The 19749-nt window shown below is 36.1% G+C and overlaps 1 protein-coding gene across 1 annotated transcript; it reads left to right on the top strand.

The window, feature by feature from the left end:
• Nucleotides 1-1018: 1018 nt before the first annotated feature.
• LOC129275071 (protein FAM98A-like) lies at nucleotides 1019-11682 on the top strand. Its single transcript, XM_054911848.2, has 3 exons — nucleotides 1019-1253; nucleotides 7672-7981; nucleotides 8671-11682. The coding sequence occupies exons 1-3, from the start codon at nucleotides 1132-1134 to the stop codon at nucleotides 8800-8802; spliced, it is 564 nt and encodes a 187-aa protein (XP_054767823.2). The 5' UTR covers nucleotides 1019-1131; the 3' UTR covers nucleotides 8803-11682.
• The last annotated feature ends 8067 nt before the right edge of the window (nucleotides 11683-19749 follow it).

The following is a 19749-nucleotide window of genomic DNA, read 5'->3' as shown; positions in this document are numbered from 1 at the left end:
GCTATTACTTAATTGTACACAATTACGCTATTACTTAATTGACTGCATTTGGGCGTTGTGGCGTGCGCCTGTAATCCAAGGTGTGGGGAAGTTACAAATTGATGCAGAGGTTCGAGGTTCGAGCCCTGGTCACGTCTTTCGTATGGTGACGTTAAAGGTCGGTCCCAGACGTAAATAATCATATCTGATTGATACACGTCTGACAAAACTCAAATACACACACACACACAGTAAAAAAAATTATACAACGCTGTTTACTATATGAACCTTACAGTAATTTGTTTAAATAGTTTTAAACAAGTGTTTAAATCTTAAGCAACAAAGTTTAATTTTCAATATCTAATTTTCAATAATGTAAACATGATTGTTTAAACGGTTAAACAAATAAGGTAAACAGCGTTGTATAAAATCTTAAACAGCGTTTTTACTGTGTATAGCCTAATAATGAGGAGTGTTTTTTTTTGACTGGCCGTTGTTGTGTTTTTATGGTACTGTCGAATACATAGGCCAATAAAATGTGGGACAAGGTTACTTTGTGGCCTATAGCGGACATGAAAATCGATCAGTATTAATAGACCCGCGGTATATATATGGGCCAAAATGCATGTGAAAAACGAAAACGGCTAGATCGGTCTCGTATATTATGTAGGCATATTTGCTGTCACCCCCTTGCCTAACATCACTCGCCTTTGCCTTATATGGGAAATGCATTCGATAGATTCACATTAACCTCTCTAAACATTATAACACTATTATAATTACAGGTTTAAAATATTTCATTCGAAATAGTGACGGTGTTTCTCACGTATACAAGATCGATTCGGGGCAGTCTTGGAGATTTATTTTTTACAATTTTTATGACATTTCTTTGTTTTTATCCCATCGGACTTTTGTATGGGCCTATTCATCATCCATTCCATTTTGTTTTTACTGTGTATTGATATAGATTTACTTTTGATTAATTTCCGTTTCACGTCCCGAACTAAGCCACCAAACAAAATGCGATCGGCATTAGCGCATAATAATAATCGGCAACTTCAATACTGCACATGCGCAGTTCGTTCATCCGGAAAGCCGTGTCCTGCTTGTATTTTGTAGAAGAAACAGTAAAAAGCGAATAATCACTTCAACATGTCAAGAACACCCAACTACCATAGGAATCCATATTCTGGGGGTACACCATCAAGGAATTCAGGATTCTCTCCTTACCAAGGTCAAAATAGAGGTTCGATGGGCCCTCCTGGAGGACACAGGTTAGTGAGAATGTAATCGGGGTTTTTGAGCGAGAAAGGTGTCGGACGCTTGGCGCGTTGTCTGCCACGATCTCCGGCGGACAAATCTGCCAGGGCCCAGGGTCAGTGCATGTAGCCCTTCGCGTATTTTTTGACGGCTAACTTAGCCAGGCGGCTTCTAGAGAGTAAAAATCATTTACTAACGTAAGGTCACTCTCATACGAAGCCAGGGCTTCCGTCATATACTTTTGCGTGTACCACCAAAAAACCTGAAACTTTCGCCCCCGAGATTTCTACTTTCTTTCTAAAATAAAAGATCTAGGCCTAGCCCTAAATCATGTAGGCCTAGGCCTATGATGTATTGTAGGCCTACATGGGATAAAACTTAATTTCCGACATTTCTACGCTCTCGTTGTTATTTTTGAACAAGAATTCATCAAAAAAATGAGAGAAATATTGTGTAAAGACGGAAGAGACTTGCCCGATGTTTACGCCGCCATCTTGTTTCCTATTGACTTGTTCTTCGCCAACGTTACAGACGCGTGCGTCGGGTAACGCGTAACGTTGGGGAAGAACAATAGAAAACAAGATGGCGGCGTAAACATCGGGCAAGTCTCTTCCGTCTTTACACAATATATCACTCATTTTTTTGATGAATTCTTGTTAAAAAATAACAACGAGAGCGTAGAAATGTCGGAAATGAAGTTGTATCCCATGTACATGATTTAGGGCTAGATCTTTTAGAAAGAAAGTAGAAATCTCTCGGGCGAAAGTTTCAGGTTTTTTGGTGGTACACGCAAAAGTATATGACGGAAGCCCTGGCTTCGTATGAGAGTGACCTTACGTTAGTAAATGATTTTTACTCTCTAGAAGCCGCCTGGCTAGGCTAACTTGGGCTAACTAAACTCTAGAGTCTAGCTCTGTCACTGTCAGTCTGTGTAGTGTATTGGAGGCTTTCATTCACACTACAAATCTTGCCTTCTTGGACTTGTATTTTTGGCATGCCATATTTTTTCAAAAAACTTTGAAAAAATAATTCACGCTGAGATTCGAATCTTGCGACTGATCTTCTTCCTCCACTGATCCCGGAGATCTACAGCTGGGGCCCGTTTCTCAACACCGTCATAAGTCCAACTTCTTGACTAAATCGAAGATAGTGAGCTACTTGTCCGCTAACCGTTTCAGATCTTTACCAAGATCGGGTACAACAACCTCACTAAATATTTATGACACCTCCGAACCAGTCATAACTTCTTTCTTAATGACGTAGTGGCATCACGTGGGTAGACTATGACATGCAAAAGTGCCTCGAAATTTGAAAATTTTCATTCATAGAAGTTGAAATTACATTGCAAAACAAGTATGATAGATCATTCAATAATAATTGTAATGCACAGAAACTATAAAAACTGTTGGTAAAACGCAACAAAACCATTCATTTTGAAATAGTAAAATAATTGAATCGATAAAGATTCTACCACGTCAGGTCATCCATAACTGGACACGTATTCGTTGTTTTCAGACACTCATCAACATTTTTGATGATTTTATCTCTAATTTATTTATGCAGAGAATTTGTCAAATCGAGTGTTTCGGTATGTACAAATTTTAAAAATTTATGTTAAACTTAGTCTGTATATTGATGATGTTTGGAACCATAAATAAACGTATAATTATCATTTATTTTACAAAGAAAACAATTGTGGTTTACTTTTGTAAACTATCAAAATTTACCATCCCGGGGATACCCATCTCAATGTCCACATGTGATTTTTTAGTCATGAAATGAATTATTCATAATTTAATTTTCTCAGCACGTGAATGCTCCAGTCTTCATGGTTTAAGTATGCATGGTAAATATTTTGCCTCTGTTATTATTTTGATTAGATTTATTTCCAAATTAATCACAATAATTGTAGTTTTATCATATTTTTGCTTTTTAAAAATTATGCTATTTTGTGACTAAGGCTACGTCTCGTCTGCTCTTTCTACCGATAGTATCGATATCAAGGGATTCTAGTTAGGAAGTCCTTCGTGAAACGGGTTTAGTAAGATTGGAACTAACTTCGTGGTTGGTGGATAAAGATATGACTAACTTGTCCATGTGTTGAGAAACAGGCCCCTGGTTGCTGCATTGTTGAATAAATAGTTATAAGAGCACAAAGCACTTCCTCAGAGTAGAATAGGTATAGGTATCATGACATGTGGCATGTGCTGCGAGCTGCCTCAATTTGTCAACAATAGATCTTATCGCAAATAGCGTTCGTCGCGTGAGGGCGTACGTCACCGCAAAGGATCACAGGAATGAGGGAGCAAACGCGGAATCGGCTTTCGCGAAGCCATACAACGCCATATGTTTTGTGTAGTGTCACTCAAAATCCAGGCTTTTTTAAAAGTCTAGTATTCTTCATCATGGTCTCCCTCTAACCTCTCTGTAATTTTATTTTGTCTGAAAATTAAGCAGCTGGGTGATTCCATACGTGTCGTACGGGACATCTAGAGAACATTTGACAGTTTTTTGACAAGAAAAACAAAAAATATTCCAGTAACTAAAGGTGATCATCAAGTACTACCAGAGTGTTAGAAAAACCAATACTTAACATGACTTGAATTCACATCCTGTATAATACAGATTTAAAATAGTAATGTGTCGTACGGATGCAGAAAAAGTGGCTTTTTTCGAAACCTCAAGTTTGTACTCTAAAGTCTGTGAGTTGGACAGATAATTTTCATAGAAACTGAACTCAAATTGATATTCAATCACCCAAGAACAAACACATCTATGAAAGAAAGCAAAATTATCATTCATGAATAAATAAAGCAAATTACAATTTTCGAGAACATTGTGGCGTACGGGACACTCAAAATGTGTCGTACGGGACACCTCTAAATTGAAGCCAAACTTTCTTACTTTATGTCTCTTTGACTTCTTCAATCACTCTATTTGGCTGATGACAATGATAATCCTATCAAACTAAAGACATTCATTATGTTAGAAACCGCAATTGGCTGAATATTTCTGTCAATATATCATAAACAAAATAATGTGTCGTACGGGACACTTGTGTGTCGTACAGGACACTTCTGTGTCGTACGGGACACTTGTGTGTCGTACGGGACACTTGTGTGTTGTACAGGCACTTGCGTGTTCTACTGGGCAGTCTGAATAAAACAATGAACTTTTATCAATCAAAAGGGGAGCATTGCCCCTAAATTCTACCTTTTTAATGAAAAGTCTTTTAATAAGTAGTCATTCAGGACAATATAATTAAGTAACCTCAAAATATACAATCGGGAGCAATATGTTATCATTTTTTTTCATGATGGGAAATGTACAAGGGTTCGCAGCATTTTTTTCCAAGCTGAAGAACTTGAGGTTTTGTGTGAAGTTATATTTTAGTGAATTAATTGATGTTTTCCAATAAACAATGAATGAATGAAACTATGTGTAAATTATGGGGCTAAAATGTTATAATTTTTCATATAAAATGTATATATACATGATATATGTCACAACTGTCACTTATAATTCCACAAAATATTTTTTTCTAAAGAAATGCGGCTCTACTTTTTCAAACCTTTCTGCATTTCATGAAACCATATGGTTTGTTTTATTTTCCAGATTTTTTTTTTACAACTTGAAAAAAGTAAGGAGTTTCAATACTGTATATAAAAAAATTAGTGATCATCAAGGGAAGTCCAAATAGTTGATTGATATGTAATTTTTTTTACATCTTATAATAATTCCATGCAAGAGGAAGTCATCTTCCAGGCTAGGGTGAATCAATTATAAAGGTTTTCTTTTCATGCTCAGTGACAAAGAAATTAACCCGCTCTGACCAGTGAAAATCACCAGTTTAGCTGAAGGGATTCTCAAAAGAATACACCTACATGACATCAATTAAAATGGTTAGAATCACCTATTTCATGTTCTATGGAGATAAAAAAGTATTTTTTCAGTTCACTTTATGTCAAATCAATTACTTGAATTAAAATAGGCCTACTATTTACAGTTTCTGAATCAAAATCCTGCAATTAAATGCATTATATATTGTGTGTCGTACGGGACAACTTTTAATAGGACAATTATTGAAAAATGAAGGGCTGTGATTAGATCCTTATGGGATAAATCGATCACCCATGGGTCAAAGAAAGAGAAACTGATATTGTGAAATTGCATCATCAAAAATAAAATTGTAGGATAAACCTTTGCATCTTTATGTGTCGTACGGGACATTGCCAAAAATAGGTTCGGAAAAATCAGGGCTGCCCCTATTATGGATCATGAAAATGTTGTAGATATCATTTGGAACCATCAATGATACATTATTCCATTGACCTGCAATATTTTCAATCTTCTCGTGCTTTGCCAATAATTGTTTCAGGCAGTGTTTGTACTTGACTATTTAATTAGCAAAATTATTGAAAATTTAAAATTCCATTATTCTTCCCCCAAAAAACTATCTGATTTCACTTTTGGTTAAAACTCATAATCTTCATAAAATGTAGGTATCATAGTAAAATATTACACTACTTATGACTTATTGAAAGCATGTTGAAATTTATGATATTTTTGAAGTTCTAGTGTGGAATCGCCCAGCTGATGGATATTTAATTCATATAAATGATATTCAATATTTGTTTCAATAAAACAAATTTTATTTAAAAATTTGCATCTTCAATTAATTTCATCGCAGATTACTTCTCTCACAGATCACCTTCCTCATTTCATTTCTTTTTTTATACTTTTTTTTCTCTCATACTTTCATCTATTCTCACATTTTTTGTTCTATTTAATTCATTATTTTGTCTTTGCAGTATTATAAAATGTTGGGACCAGGCCCGGGGCACCAGGCCACTAATAAAACTTCAGAACGTCTGGCCATGATCCTGAATTACATGCAATAATATTATGTATCTGTGGAGAGAAAAAGAAAACACAGCTCGGTTAATATCTGAATAAAATCATGATTGAGATAATTATTTATGAAACATGTATTTTTGACAATTGATTGATATATTACTAAAATATATAACTAGAATAAAGTAATCAAATCTACTGCAGAGTTTATTTTATTAATCATTTTATTAATTCCTTGGAATGCTGGGACCAGTTTCATCCACTGCCTCGCGGACGTACACTGTCCCTGGGCCGAGAGTGCCCGCAGTCCGTGCCAGAGGTCCGTGCATACAAGCGCACTTTGCAGTCACAGCTGCACAGCTCAGAATACGCACAGACAGTGCGCGAAAATGAAACAAAATTGCACTTGTCTTCATAAAATCTGTGGTAATTCTTGCAGCTTTAGACAGCACATCTATCTCCGCCACCCATAATTAAGAAGAAAAGTGATGTTAGTTTCTGAAACAAATATGACGAGTCGTTTACTTGAAGAATCATATTTTGATACACTATGGAAATTGTACACTTTATTGTCGGCTGCTTGCGTTTGCATGGTCGCATCCGGACAATAGCGGCGCTATTGCTCCATTTTCGATCCCATGATCCTTTGCGTGAATCTATTTGCGATAAGGTCTAGATGCTAAATTTGGTGTTAGTGTTGGTGTTGAGAGCGTGAAAAAGCTCCTGAACCGAGCCCCAACACTGAGCTGGGTTTAGAAGAATGATGCCAATCGCGTTATCGATACCTTGACGTCACGCCTCTGGGGCATGCGCTGCTGGTCATCTCAATTTATGCTAGATCTTAGAAAAACTTCTTGATTACTTGAAGAAAGTGAAATCGGGGAGAAATTACATGTACAGTCAAATTTTATCGTACAGAATGCCAATGTTAACATCACTTCAAGAATGTGAGAGTAAATATTATTGTCAATTAATTCATCTTACATTAAATATTTAATTTTACGCTAAAGTTTCATCCTGTTCGCTGCCTGTCTTTGGCTTCAAATCACAAAAACCGACACCAGCACTGAACTTTAAATTATGATTTAGTGAGTGGGGAAATTAAACGTACAGTAGATGATGGGGGGGTATACAAATGCGCTGTGGTTGAGTGTTGCTGTAGCCAGGAGTTGCAAGGTTACTCTGCAAGCCAAGATTCCATGCACAGAATAGATATCAAGTGCTAGAATATAGTATTACATGTACATTGATAATTCTGCATTTTCCGTCAATACAATGACCAAAATTTTGATTTTTTTTTTTCATGAAATGCTTCAGTTTTGTTAAAAACAGGAGGAATTTTTTTGCCAATGGTTATACCGCGATAATCTTGGATTTTGTAATTTAATAAAGCAGTTGTGCAACGTCGATGGGCAGACAAATAAAACACTGCATGATTTCAATTTTCTGGCTGACAGTCGGCTGCCCCAACAATTGCTGAGTTATGCTTGACAATTTCTTATCAAAGTTGACATTGCCTTCATATCTCTCTCTTTCTTCCTATGTCTCCCCCCCTCTCTATCAACCTCTGTTCGATAGGCATGGCTACTTCAGTCCTCAACAAGGTGAGGCTCCCATGATTGGTGGAGGCATAATTCCAGGTCAGCGGTACCCCTCGCACAACAACTCCCCATTCTCTACACCATCATTCCAGCAGTCGCCCTATCAGCCGAACGCGGGATCTTCTCCCCACGAATCGCCCAACAGGGGAGGAGGGAGAGGGGGCTACCAGAGGAGAGACTCCAGGGGGTGGGGAAGGGGGCGAGGAGGAGGCGGCGGCGGACGAGGGGGTGGTGTCCAGTTTACGCCGTCTGGTAATCAGCAGTTTCACAACAGGAAAAGATTCTCGGTAAGTTTTTGAATTCGTTTATCTTTCATAACTGTATAAAAATGCATTGGGAATGGCTTCAACATCATCAGAGCCTCACTTGAAAATTGCGATAATTTTAAATGTCAATGTTAAATTAAAGGAAGTCCCCTGATGCCATGATTCATTGCAAGTAACTAATAAAAAACAGAATTACAAAAAAAAATTGCTCCCTATTTGTCTAATAATAGCTATAGTAAACAACCTGGGGCCCGTTTCATAAAGCTGTTCGTAAGTTAAGAGCGACTTTAAGAACGACTGGTGATCCTTTCTTGTGGTAAATGATGTTCACCATTATTTGTTGGTGATTATTTATTGCGTAAGAAAGGATCACTAGTCGTTCATAAAGTCACTTTAAACTTACGAACAGCTTTATGAAACACCCACCTGGTGTTTCAATACTGAGAAATTAACAAAGGAAGTTTACTCGCATTGGAGGTTTACTGTTCAGAATACGATGTTTACTTTTAGTATGTGTTGTTTCATCATTTTCTTGTCCGAATTGGTTGGCATCTACATTATTATTATCCATCCAAGAGCAGGCCTACATATATCATGTACTCTTGTAAGAAGTGAAGAAATATTACACATATCCAGTGTCTAATTTTACCCATGTTTAAAGAATTCTGTGTATTCATCAATGCATCTCTTGCTTGTTCCTCAATTTATAGGGAGGAAGTCCGTACCAGAGAGGTCAGCATGGTGGAAACTCATCAGTCATAGAGCGTTACTTCAAGCAATCCATGTTAGAGGATCCGTGGAAGAATCTTGTGGCCAAGAAAGCATCTGTATCATCATCATAGCTGGACTATTAGGGCACTGTAGACTGTACAATTTCAGTGATACGCGAGGTCAGGGGTCACCATTGACTGTCCGGCTACCACCGTCACCATTTGAAGCAAGTCAATGATTTTGCTGTAATTTTTGTGTTGACCGTTATTAACCTGATCCTCAGTGAGTATGGTGCATGAGGTTAGTGGCCGTCAATGACCGATTGAGAAGGGCTGCCAAAACCATAGCCGATCAGTGATGTTGCATAATCTTCGTATGGACCGCTACCATGATCCTTAGTGACCATTGACGACCAGACCAGTGGAAAATGGATAATGGTCAATGGCCATCTGGCAGATTATACTGAGAGTTTATGATCCACTATGTCATCAACAAGACGGCATTGATAGCCCGACCAGACGCTCTGCGACATCGTATACTTATGAAGTATCATGTTTTGTAAGTCATTGATGGTATGTACCAGGTTAGGGTATGATGCATAATCTGTGAGAAGATATCCATATGTTGAAAGAAGAAACCCCCGCAGTGGTAACATGAAATTGCAAAGTGTCCTGTAAAGTCGAGAAGACACGGCGGATTGTGATCCTTTGTCGGCAGTGGGGACCTTTGTCAAAGTTGATAAATAGGGCAAGGGCTGTCACGTGTAGGTTGACTTGTTGGGACAACACCAATTGTCAATTAAACCCTGCTGAAAGGCAAGTGTTTAAATAGTTGTCACTGTTTTCGCTTTGAATATAAGAACTGTATTGTGCAAATGTGCAATTATCACAAAAAGGTAAATTATTTTCAGTCCCATATAATTTATACTTTACATTCAAGATTGAAGCAATGGGAGAATGGTTTATTTTCAGGGATGCTAAATCTCTTGGATCATGCTTCATAATCTTGGAAACCTGTGTCATTTTTTTTTTTTTTTTTTTTTGGGGGGGGGGTCAGGAGATGGTACAGAATTCTATTCAAATAGATGTACCAAAGTGTTTCCATCCAATTTGACAAGTGCTAGGTTATCATACACGATCTTAAAAGATTTAAAAACGTGATTTAGGAAGATAGTCTATGTACATCCACTTGACTCAATTTAGGACGGCAAATCACAACAATTTTCATTCAATTCAATTAAAATATGAAATTCACTCATTATTGTACTGTGTTTATTTGAAAGTTTTGCAAAAATTTATTTTTTCAAGTTTCATTTCTGAATAGTCATAAATTTCAATATGCCATATTTTGCATTGAGACAAGTGACCATATTACAATGCAAATTTCTTCCTGATAAACACCCAATTTTCTATTTGAAAATGTGCAGGTGCAAAATCCTTGTACACTGTATATAATGATTTGCCAGTGTTTATGAAGCTTGGGTTATTATTGGACAGTTTTATGGGATGAACTTGATGTAAAACTGCATGCCAGAAGGGAAACACCAGTGGACTTGAACCACTCACAGCAATGCATATCAAATCAAACAGATCATGATCTGTTCTAAGAGATTAGCAAAACTGTTTCGCCTGAAGTGCTTTGAGATTCATTGCATAGCAGTCTGCATCAAAGAAAGTCTAAATCAAGAAATAATACTAAAATTGGGTAGTAATCTATTTAAGAAAGAGCTTGTTCTGCAATTTATCATTAATTTTTAACACATTTGAGGAAACGATAAAAAGGATTACATGAAGAGTAATTATAGAGTCAAATTGTAATTATATAGTAAAAAAATTCATTTGGGATTAAGGTCACATATTGCTTCAACTTGAAAGAAGTTAATTACTGGTGAATGTGAGGGGCATTACTGTCATGCAGGGGCGGAAATCTCTCCCAAAAGGTAGGGGGACAAGGGGCTGGAAAATTTGACAAGCCCCCCCCCCCCCCCAAAAAAAAAAGGGTTATCACCCCAAATTTTAGGTCATTTCGACGAAAATAAATTTGACAAGCAAAAATTTTGTGGAGAAGCCCATCGCACTTGTGTTGACTTGACATTTTTGACAAGTGGCGGTTTCCGTCTAGCTGATAAATAACTGCTTTCTGAAATATTTTTGGCCCATGTGCATTCCCCTTCATTTTTTCTCCCACATCTCTACCCATCCCTGCACTATTGATTTTTCCTCTTTCCCTGTCTAAATTTATAGCACTTTGCCCTGAAATTGTTACTCTTCTCAACTTGTTCCTTCTCCAAGCTGCAGTGTCCGCACCCTCCCCCCCCCCCCGATTTAGATCTCTTCTTGCTTTTACCCCACCCCTCTATTAATTTCTTACTTTCCCAAACTCCATAGCTGAACCCACAAGGGCATGTTTAAATTTGCGACAAGGGTTTTGATCCTGAATGCTCGCAGCTACATTGCAACTTTTACTTTGTATTAAATTAACATAAAAGCAAAGCAGTTTATCTAATGTCAATTTCAGCAGTGGAATTATTTGAAGCATGATCAATGCCAGTGGTAATCTCCCCCCCTCTCGGGGGGGGGGGGGGGGGGTTAACAAAGAATCAAGTCAGCTCATACACTCTACACTCCCAAGACATGCTCTACTGGGCATTTTTGTTGCCCCTGCAGCATTTGTAAGAAACCCTTTCCACACAATGCCAATTCATTCCCTATTCCTGGGGGCCGTTTCATAAAGCTGTTCATAAGTTAAGAGCGACTACTTCGACTGGTGATCCTTTCATATGTGTTGAACCATCGCCACTGAACGTTTTGGTGTATACTATTTACCACAAGGATCATCAGTCGTTCTTAAAGTCGCTCTTACCTTACGAACAGCTTTATGAAACACCCACCAGGATCATTGAATAGTGTTCATATAAGAGTGCCGATTGGTTTGAATTTCCCATTGAAGTCTAAAAGGTCAAGATATGTAATTCTGGTTAAGAATAAATATTTTTTTTTATTTAACAGGGACAGACTTTCATCGACTACTTATTTATTTTTATTTGATGTGTATTCTGTGCAGACTCAAATAAAGTTTTCATACAGTATGGAAAGCCAGCGACAAAAATATGAAAAAAGAACGAGCAATTACGCAAATATTTTGCGTAGGTCAATTTCACTACAGCACTTGCCAAGTCAGTCGCATCCAACAAACAATATCAATTGAAATTTCAACCCCCCCCCTTTCAACATTATTTGGATTAATACACAATGACACAAACATCTCATCACACGTCTCCCATCGATTATAGCCAGCGTTCACTTATTTTTGTTTATAGTTTAAAGCATGCTTCGTTTTATGCATACATTTGACAGATCTTGTGTATAAAAATGCAATGTATTTGTTAGCAAAAAAAAAGAAAATGTCATTTCCCTTTTCAATTCTTAACCAAAATAATATGTAGTATTCCATAGTTAAAGGGAAGTCCACCCTGGCATCAAATTGGTTAAAGGAGGAAGAGATTAAAAATGCATTGTAAATGATCTCAAATTCATTTGAACAGAATCCAATAAAATGACCACCCAAGTGTTTGTATTAATTAACAAATATGTGCCAAATGGTTCCGGAAGAAAATTTGTAATTGTCAAGAAATGGGCAAAATAAGCAGACTTCGGCATAAAATTTTGGGTATTTTTTCCGGATAATATTAATACACTGTCCCACAAATGCCTTTTTGTGTTATTGATCATCATCAGATTTCACAAAGAGAAGTTTATTTCAATGTACCAGAACTAGATTTATGATAATATGGTAGCATTTAACCTTGATTTTATTAAACTATCTCATGAAATAATTGTTCGCTGCAATTACTCCCTTCTATTTTTAAAACACTTGAGTTTAAGGAGAATGAAACCTATGGAACAAGATGTAGCTTTTGTGAAAACAGAAAAATCAAAGCGGAAACAGATCAATGAAAGTTTGAGAAAAATCGGACAAATAATGAGAAAGTTATGAGCACTTGAATATTGCGATCACTAATGCTATGGAGATCCTCAAATTGGCAATGCGACAAAGATGTGTGATGTCACTTGTGAACAACTCTTCCCATTACTTTAGTATATATTTCACTTAAACTGCCTCTTTTATCACATCTATCAGTAGATCATGTGTTCCTTCTATAGGAGGGCATGTAATACAGATTTTTTTTTAATACATCATGGATAAAGAGTTTGTATCACCATGAGAAAAGGCAAAAAGAGACATTTTAGCAGTATTTTATAGTCCATCAAAGGGAAAGTTGTTCACATGTGACATCACACATCGTCGTATTGCCAACGGGAGGATCTCCATAGTATTAGTGATTGCAATATTCAAATGCTCATAACTTTCTCATTATTTGTCCGATTTTTCTCAAACTGTCTTTGTTCTTATTCTTTGATTTTTCTGTTTTGACACAAGCCCATTTGTTCCAAAGGTTTCATTCCCCTTTAAGTTTGGATGTTGTGACATCACGCAGTGGCCCCATACAGCATGTATTACAAATTCTATAAATTTCTTATTTCTTAAAAAATACTGAAGTGTGTATGAAATTATCTGCCCGACGATACACTGAATGCACCGAATGCACAGGCTTATATCACATTTCTGAGAAATTGGCATTTTACTGCAATATGGAGAAAAGGCTTTCGATGTCACAAAATATAAACTTTAGTTTTAACTGTTTAATCTTTGTTGTTGCTAGATTGTCATTAATTTGCGGGTCATATTCGTCTCCTTTTATAAAACCAATTTGACATCAGGATGAATTTCCACTTTCATTTTTCCCCCATTTTTCCATATCTCTTCAAATAAATTTAGTCATCTCTTCATTTGCCTCATTATTTTTCTCAGTATGTGTTTAGACAATAGTTCAATCATACAAATCAATTATCACCAAAAGAACATTATTCATCACTTACCTTTAGGGGGTCCTCTCTCCTGCTTCCAACCGAACTGCCACATAGGATGATCAGAATTCATTCCTCGAGTCACTATGGCCCGAATTCACAAAGGTGGTTTGAATCCATGGTTTATGCAGATTTCCTATATAAATTACGCTTAATTTAGCGCGTATCGGGGACGTGTATAAAAATGTCCAATGCTGATGCATGCTTTTGTCACAGTGCGCACATTTGACGCCTGTTTCCATGGTTAGATACGCTATAGTATTCATGAGTCCACTGTTTGAAGAGTGGACTCATGAATAAAATAGCGTGGATAACTACGGCAACAGGCGTCAATTTGGCCCACTGTGACAAAAGCGCACATCAGCATTGGACATTATTTAATATACGCGGTAAATTAAGCGTAATTTATACAGGAAATCTGCATAAACCACGGACTCAACCGTGGGTTTTCAAAACCACCTTTGTGAATTCGGGCCTATGGGGTCTGATTCATGGAACCGTCATAAGTCATAACTTTTTGGACAACCCATACACTCATACAGAGGGGTATAAGAAAATTACTATGTATTGCACTGGGATGGTCACAAACTTAGACTCGTGATGGTTTCATGAAACTTGGCCCCGCCTGCAGATGTATGATGAGCAGACAACGGATACTGCCTTTCTTCAGAGAGAGCATGGCGTAAGACTGGTCCAGTTTAAAGCTGCCACTTGGATTGTTGCATTTGTTCATGAGGCGTTTGATCAGAGTCGCCAGATCGGACAACTTTCGTGATATTGATTGGCTGAGAAGCATGGATGTCTGACTGTTACTAGGGAAACTGTCGCATAACGATGACTTGTCCCTTGTTGGAGCTGACAACTTTCATGAAACAATCCCAGGCTCACCAACTTTAAGTGTGAATCAACTCCATTATTTACAGTGAACCTGTACACATATCACTCTCACACACAGATATAACAAATTGCCATTCAGTTGCCCCCCCCCCCCTTCCACTCGAAGTACTTGTCTTTGTCATACACATCATGTATACAACCAACAACACACTCAAAACTAAATATGCATTGTGCAAATGTATGGTAACACATAAAAAGAATGAAAAGAAAATACATAGTAAAATCTTTTGTTTCCTCAGAAATCTAATACTGACCTGGGGGAAAACTTGCTAAACTGGGGAAAATATATCTTATTTGGAAAAATGTTTCGACTCCTTCATAGGGGGTTATTTTGACTTGTAAGGTTGACTTTTGCAGACTGAACTTTGAATATTTTCCTCAAATAAATTTATGTTAGTCACATGCAGTACACAGTATTTTTTTTTTACCATTTATATTCTTCCTAATCATCATGCAAAGAACTTCCCAACTAAAAACAATCCTTTTCAAACTTTCCCACTGTGGGAGTATCCTTCATAAGAAATATATGTTGTCAACTTACAACTGAACTACATGTAAGCTATGACAGTAGACAGCATATTAAATCAACCTTACATATACACACGTCAACGGCTATTTTGAAGCATTTTTTTAACCAGAATATGCAAAACATCAAATTTTGCCCTGTAAGTCAAACAGATTTCTGTGGTATCAAAAGATTTGACTTGCAAATAGACAGTCACCTCTACCGTACATTTAAAAAAAATCATTACTTTCACTTGATTGAAAAATAAAACCATATCCTTTTTCTACCTCTCATCACTTATTCATAGTAAAGACTTGAGAGAGCACACTTCATTTTCTATCCAAAACTCACCATTCAATCAAGAATCAAATTAAAACATTTAAGCACTTATCTTCATGAATTAGCACTTACTCGATTCTCAAATATTAAGAGGGAGAGATACATCTATTTTAAAAGTTAATTAATTCTGTCTGATGCACTGCACTTGTTCCCAGAAAAAAAAAGATTAGATGGAAGAATATTCACCTTGATAAAAAACTTTGAAAAGATATTCATATTAAATACTTCCATCAGGACCCCCCCCCCATTTCTCAAAATCATAATTGATTTTTTTTTGGGGGGGGGGGTGGGTTGGCTTGGTAATATTGCCCTTGATATAATGAGAAAGAAACTAATAAACAATTTAAAAAAAATCAAGAAACCTGCAATTTGAAAGCTATCAAACTCAAAGATGTTTGTTTATAATACATCTTTAATAGAATACATAGTTTTTGAGTCGTTTAATGCCAATGATCTAGGATTATCTCATTAACATATAAATAAATCCTATATAGCAGGCTCAGGATGTATAGAAGAGAGCTCTTATACAATAGAATATGTATAAGTCAATCTTTCAGAAGTCAAATATGATAATCCAAATCAAAGCATTTTTTTTTAAATCAGAATATGCGAAATGTTTTATTTACATTTTCTAAAGTTGAATTTCACCAAAGTCAAATATATTTCTGTGGTCCCAAGAGGGGGCACCAGAGATTACTGAAAGACGATGACCTAAAAATTTCTTCAATTAGATAATGGGTAATATGGAGTTACACAACCCAGACTTATTTTTTTGGGGACTTCGCTTTCATCCAATTATTTCATCTTCCTCCCTCCTCTTTTCATTTTCAATTTTGTTTACCACTTGAGAAATTTTAGGGGCCCTATCCCCCTGTAACCCTGGGAATTAAAATGAATAGGATATCATGGCAATTTGAAGAGTTCATAAAAGAATTAAACATGTTCAAAACATGAAGGGGAAAATCATACTTAACGAGCAGCAAAATTGTTTTGAAAGCATGTTGGGGGGGGGGGGGATGGAGATGGAAAATGCAGGAAATCTTTTTGGCATAGCAACATATGAATTACACACATATGCTTTCTAGGATTTTAGACAAAACTTTCAAGTGTCAGAAATTTCTTATTTTACATAAGATTTTGATGAGAATTTTAAAAGTGCTATGTAGTTTGATTTCTATTTATTTAAATACACTTTTCATTGGGGTGGACTTGACCTTCACGTAAACAATTCTACATGTATTTAAACTTCAGAAAAAAAGAAGAGATTTAAATTAGATATTTGAAGAAACAAAAGTGTTACACAACTGCATAGCCAGGATTTTAGTTTGGGAGGGGGCGGGGGGGGGGGGGGGGGGGGTGCAAGTTTTCAATGTCTCGTCAAATTTAAATAAAAAGACGTCTCTTGCATCTCTAGTACCCTTATCAACTTGAATATAATATAATTTCTGAGATTGAAAAAAATTATGAGCACGCCAAATATGGCAAAAGATTGAATTAGATATAATTTCTCTTGAGGTAAACAAAAGGGGAAAGGCATTTAAAAAATATTTTTCATGCGCAAAAGCAAAATTTTGAATGAAGAGAGAGAGAGAGAAGAACGGCTTGTTTAGGTTTTTATTCTTTTGACAAAAAATAAAAAAACAAAAAAGCCATACGCTTCTTCCCTTTTATCCCTTCACTTTTTCTTTTCCTCCTTTTCCCCCTTCTTTTCTTTTTCTTTTTAGGGACATTTTTTTTGCATCATTTGCACATCAGTTTAGTGGAAATAAGTGAAATTTGAATATTTCAGAACTTTCTTATATTTCACAGCCAATATCAATGGAATTTCCAGTGTTATGCTTTTGTGTGTGTGTCTTATTAATCAATATCAACTTGACCTACAGGTTTTGGTAAATGATCTCAAAGCATTCATTTTTGTTTTAAAGGGGAAGTTCTCCATAATGATTTTTTTTTAAAGCAGATAATGGGAGAAAAATATTAATGAAAGTTGTTGAAAATCTGACAAAGAATAAGAGAGTTGTAAATTTTTAAACTTTGCATGCAGTGGATGCATCATTGGAGACACCATTTCATACCCCTTTTATATACAAACAAGAAATTTGACGTGTCTAAGGACACAGATGCCCCCGCGATCAGAAATTCATTCAATATGATTGAACTTAATATCATGCAGAAACCAATATGTATATAATGAACAAATTTATATCTTTGAACCAACTCGCATATATAATGAGCTGTGACCTTTGACCTCCAGACTCCAAATTCGAACTTAGCCTGTATTTTGATGTCATCTACCTACACATCCAAATTTTTTTTAATCTGTTGAATATTTCATAAGTTATCATGCGGAAACCAACTCGGATATTTAATGAGCTGTGACCTATGACCTGGGGACTGCGAATTCGAACTTAGCCCGTATTTTGGTGTCATCTACCTATACACCAGAAATTTATAAAATCCATTCAATATTTTTCGAGTTATTACGCGGAATTCAACTCGCATATTTAATGAGCTGTGACCTTTGACCTGCGGACCCCGAATTTGAACTTAGTCTGTATTTTGGTGTCATCCACCTACATACCAATTTTTTTTTAAATCCATTAAATATTTTTCGAGTTATTGCGCGGAAACCAACTTGCATATTTAAAGAGCTGTGACCTTTGACCTGCGGACTCCGAACTTAGCCTGTATTTTGGTGTCATCTACCTATACACCACAAATTTTTTAAATCCATTAAATATTTTTCGAGTTATTGCGCGGAAACCAAGTGGGGGGACGGAAGGACTGGCAACGCTTAATGCCCCCTCTGGACTTCGTCTGCGGGGGCATAAAAATATTTGAATTCATAATATATTCCATTAAGAAATTAAAATCTATGTAATTTACATTACATGATATACAGGGAAGCTGCTCGCATATTAAGTCACAAAGCAGTGCGGTCTAGTGTTTTGAGTTGTGTTGTAGTGTGGTGTTTTTTTGTGATGTCATGTTGTGTGGCATATGTAATGGTGTGGAGCAGTGTTAAGCGTGTTGTGTTGAATTGTGTGTCGTGGTGTTTTTATGGTGTGGGGTATGTGTGTAATGGTGTGTGGGGTTCGTGATTTTTAGGCGTCAAACCAGGGCCCAATGGGTGATGAACAGGCGCCTGCTTGATGCAGTCCTCCTGCAATACCAACTAATTAAGTTCAGCACTGCTGTTTTTGCAACGTACTTCAGGTTTGATTTCGTCTAGTATTATCATGTATTGTGTAATTATGTAGCATATTATTTAGTGCCATAATTTTATAATCAAAACATATTATATTTCATGTACATGTATACCAACAGCCCAAATATGATTTTTATGCCAATGTTGATTTATTTTTTACTTTGAACATGACAATAAATTATCTGAAGAGGGCGCTATGTATCATTAAGAAAATGTATCACAAAAAATCAACTAAAAAACAGATGCAACTATTGCATGATTGGAATGTTATATATTATTGAATGTCTTTAAATGTAAAGATATGATAACAATTCAGGAAGGGAGCTGAATTAGCATGATTTGAGCAAAGTACCTCCACCCCCTTTGGTTTACATTGTGTGGTCTATTTTCAGGATAATTCAATCTCTCTGATATTTTGTGCACATGTTTGTTATTGTGATGCTGTGGATATGTGGTTTTGGTGACTCAGTTAAAGGGGAACCCTGACAAAACGTTTATTGTAAAAATAGCAAATGTAATAAAAATACATTGAAGGTTTGAGGAAAATCCATCAAAGATTTAAACAGTTACAACTTTATTTTTTTGATTTGTGATATCATATGCAAGCAGTTTCCTGTGTACAGTGTATTGTGAATTAAAAACATCAATGACATGTTATTTTGTCAAAAAATTGAAAATGGGTTTTATTATACATTTAGTATATCAACAGACATTATTTCACATCCGCTCCTGAAAGAAGAATATTTTTAGTCATCTCGAACTATAAAAAATGTCAAATTTATGCATTTTATATTCAATACATAACATGTGGGGCAAGCTGCTCGTATATGACGTCATAAATCAATATCTTGAAATTCAAATAACTTTAATAATCTTTAATGGATTTCCCTCAAACCTTCACCTTTTTTATCTTTTATTTTTTTGTGGTATTTTCAAAATGTACTTTTCGTCAGGGGTGAACTTCCCCTTTAAAGGGATGGTTGACGATTTTTTTTTACTTGTATTTTCTTTAAAAATTAGCGTTTCCAATGTGCTATACGTACCTGAATACAAACCATTAAAGTTTAGCTAATCATTACACTCTAAATTGGCAACAAGATGAAAACAAAATCCTTTTCAATAATGCAAATTGGCAACTTCACATTTTGCTGTGATTCATTTTAACATTTGTTAAATAAATCAATATTTTTTTTTTTCTTCA

This window comes from Lytechinus pictus, chromosome 13, assembly GCF_037042905.1.
Source record: "Lytechinus pictus isolate F3 Inbred chromosome 13, Lp3.0, whole genome shotgun sequence".
Lineage (NCBI taxonomy): Eukaryota > Metazoa > Echinodermata > Echinoidea > Temnopleuroida > Toxopneustidae > Lytechinus > Lytechinus pictus.
This window is presented reverse-complemented; position numbering and strand designations above follow the sequence as displayed.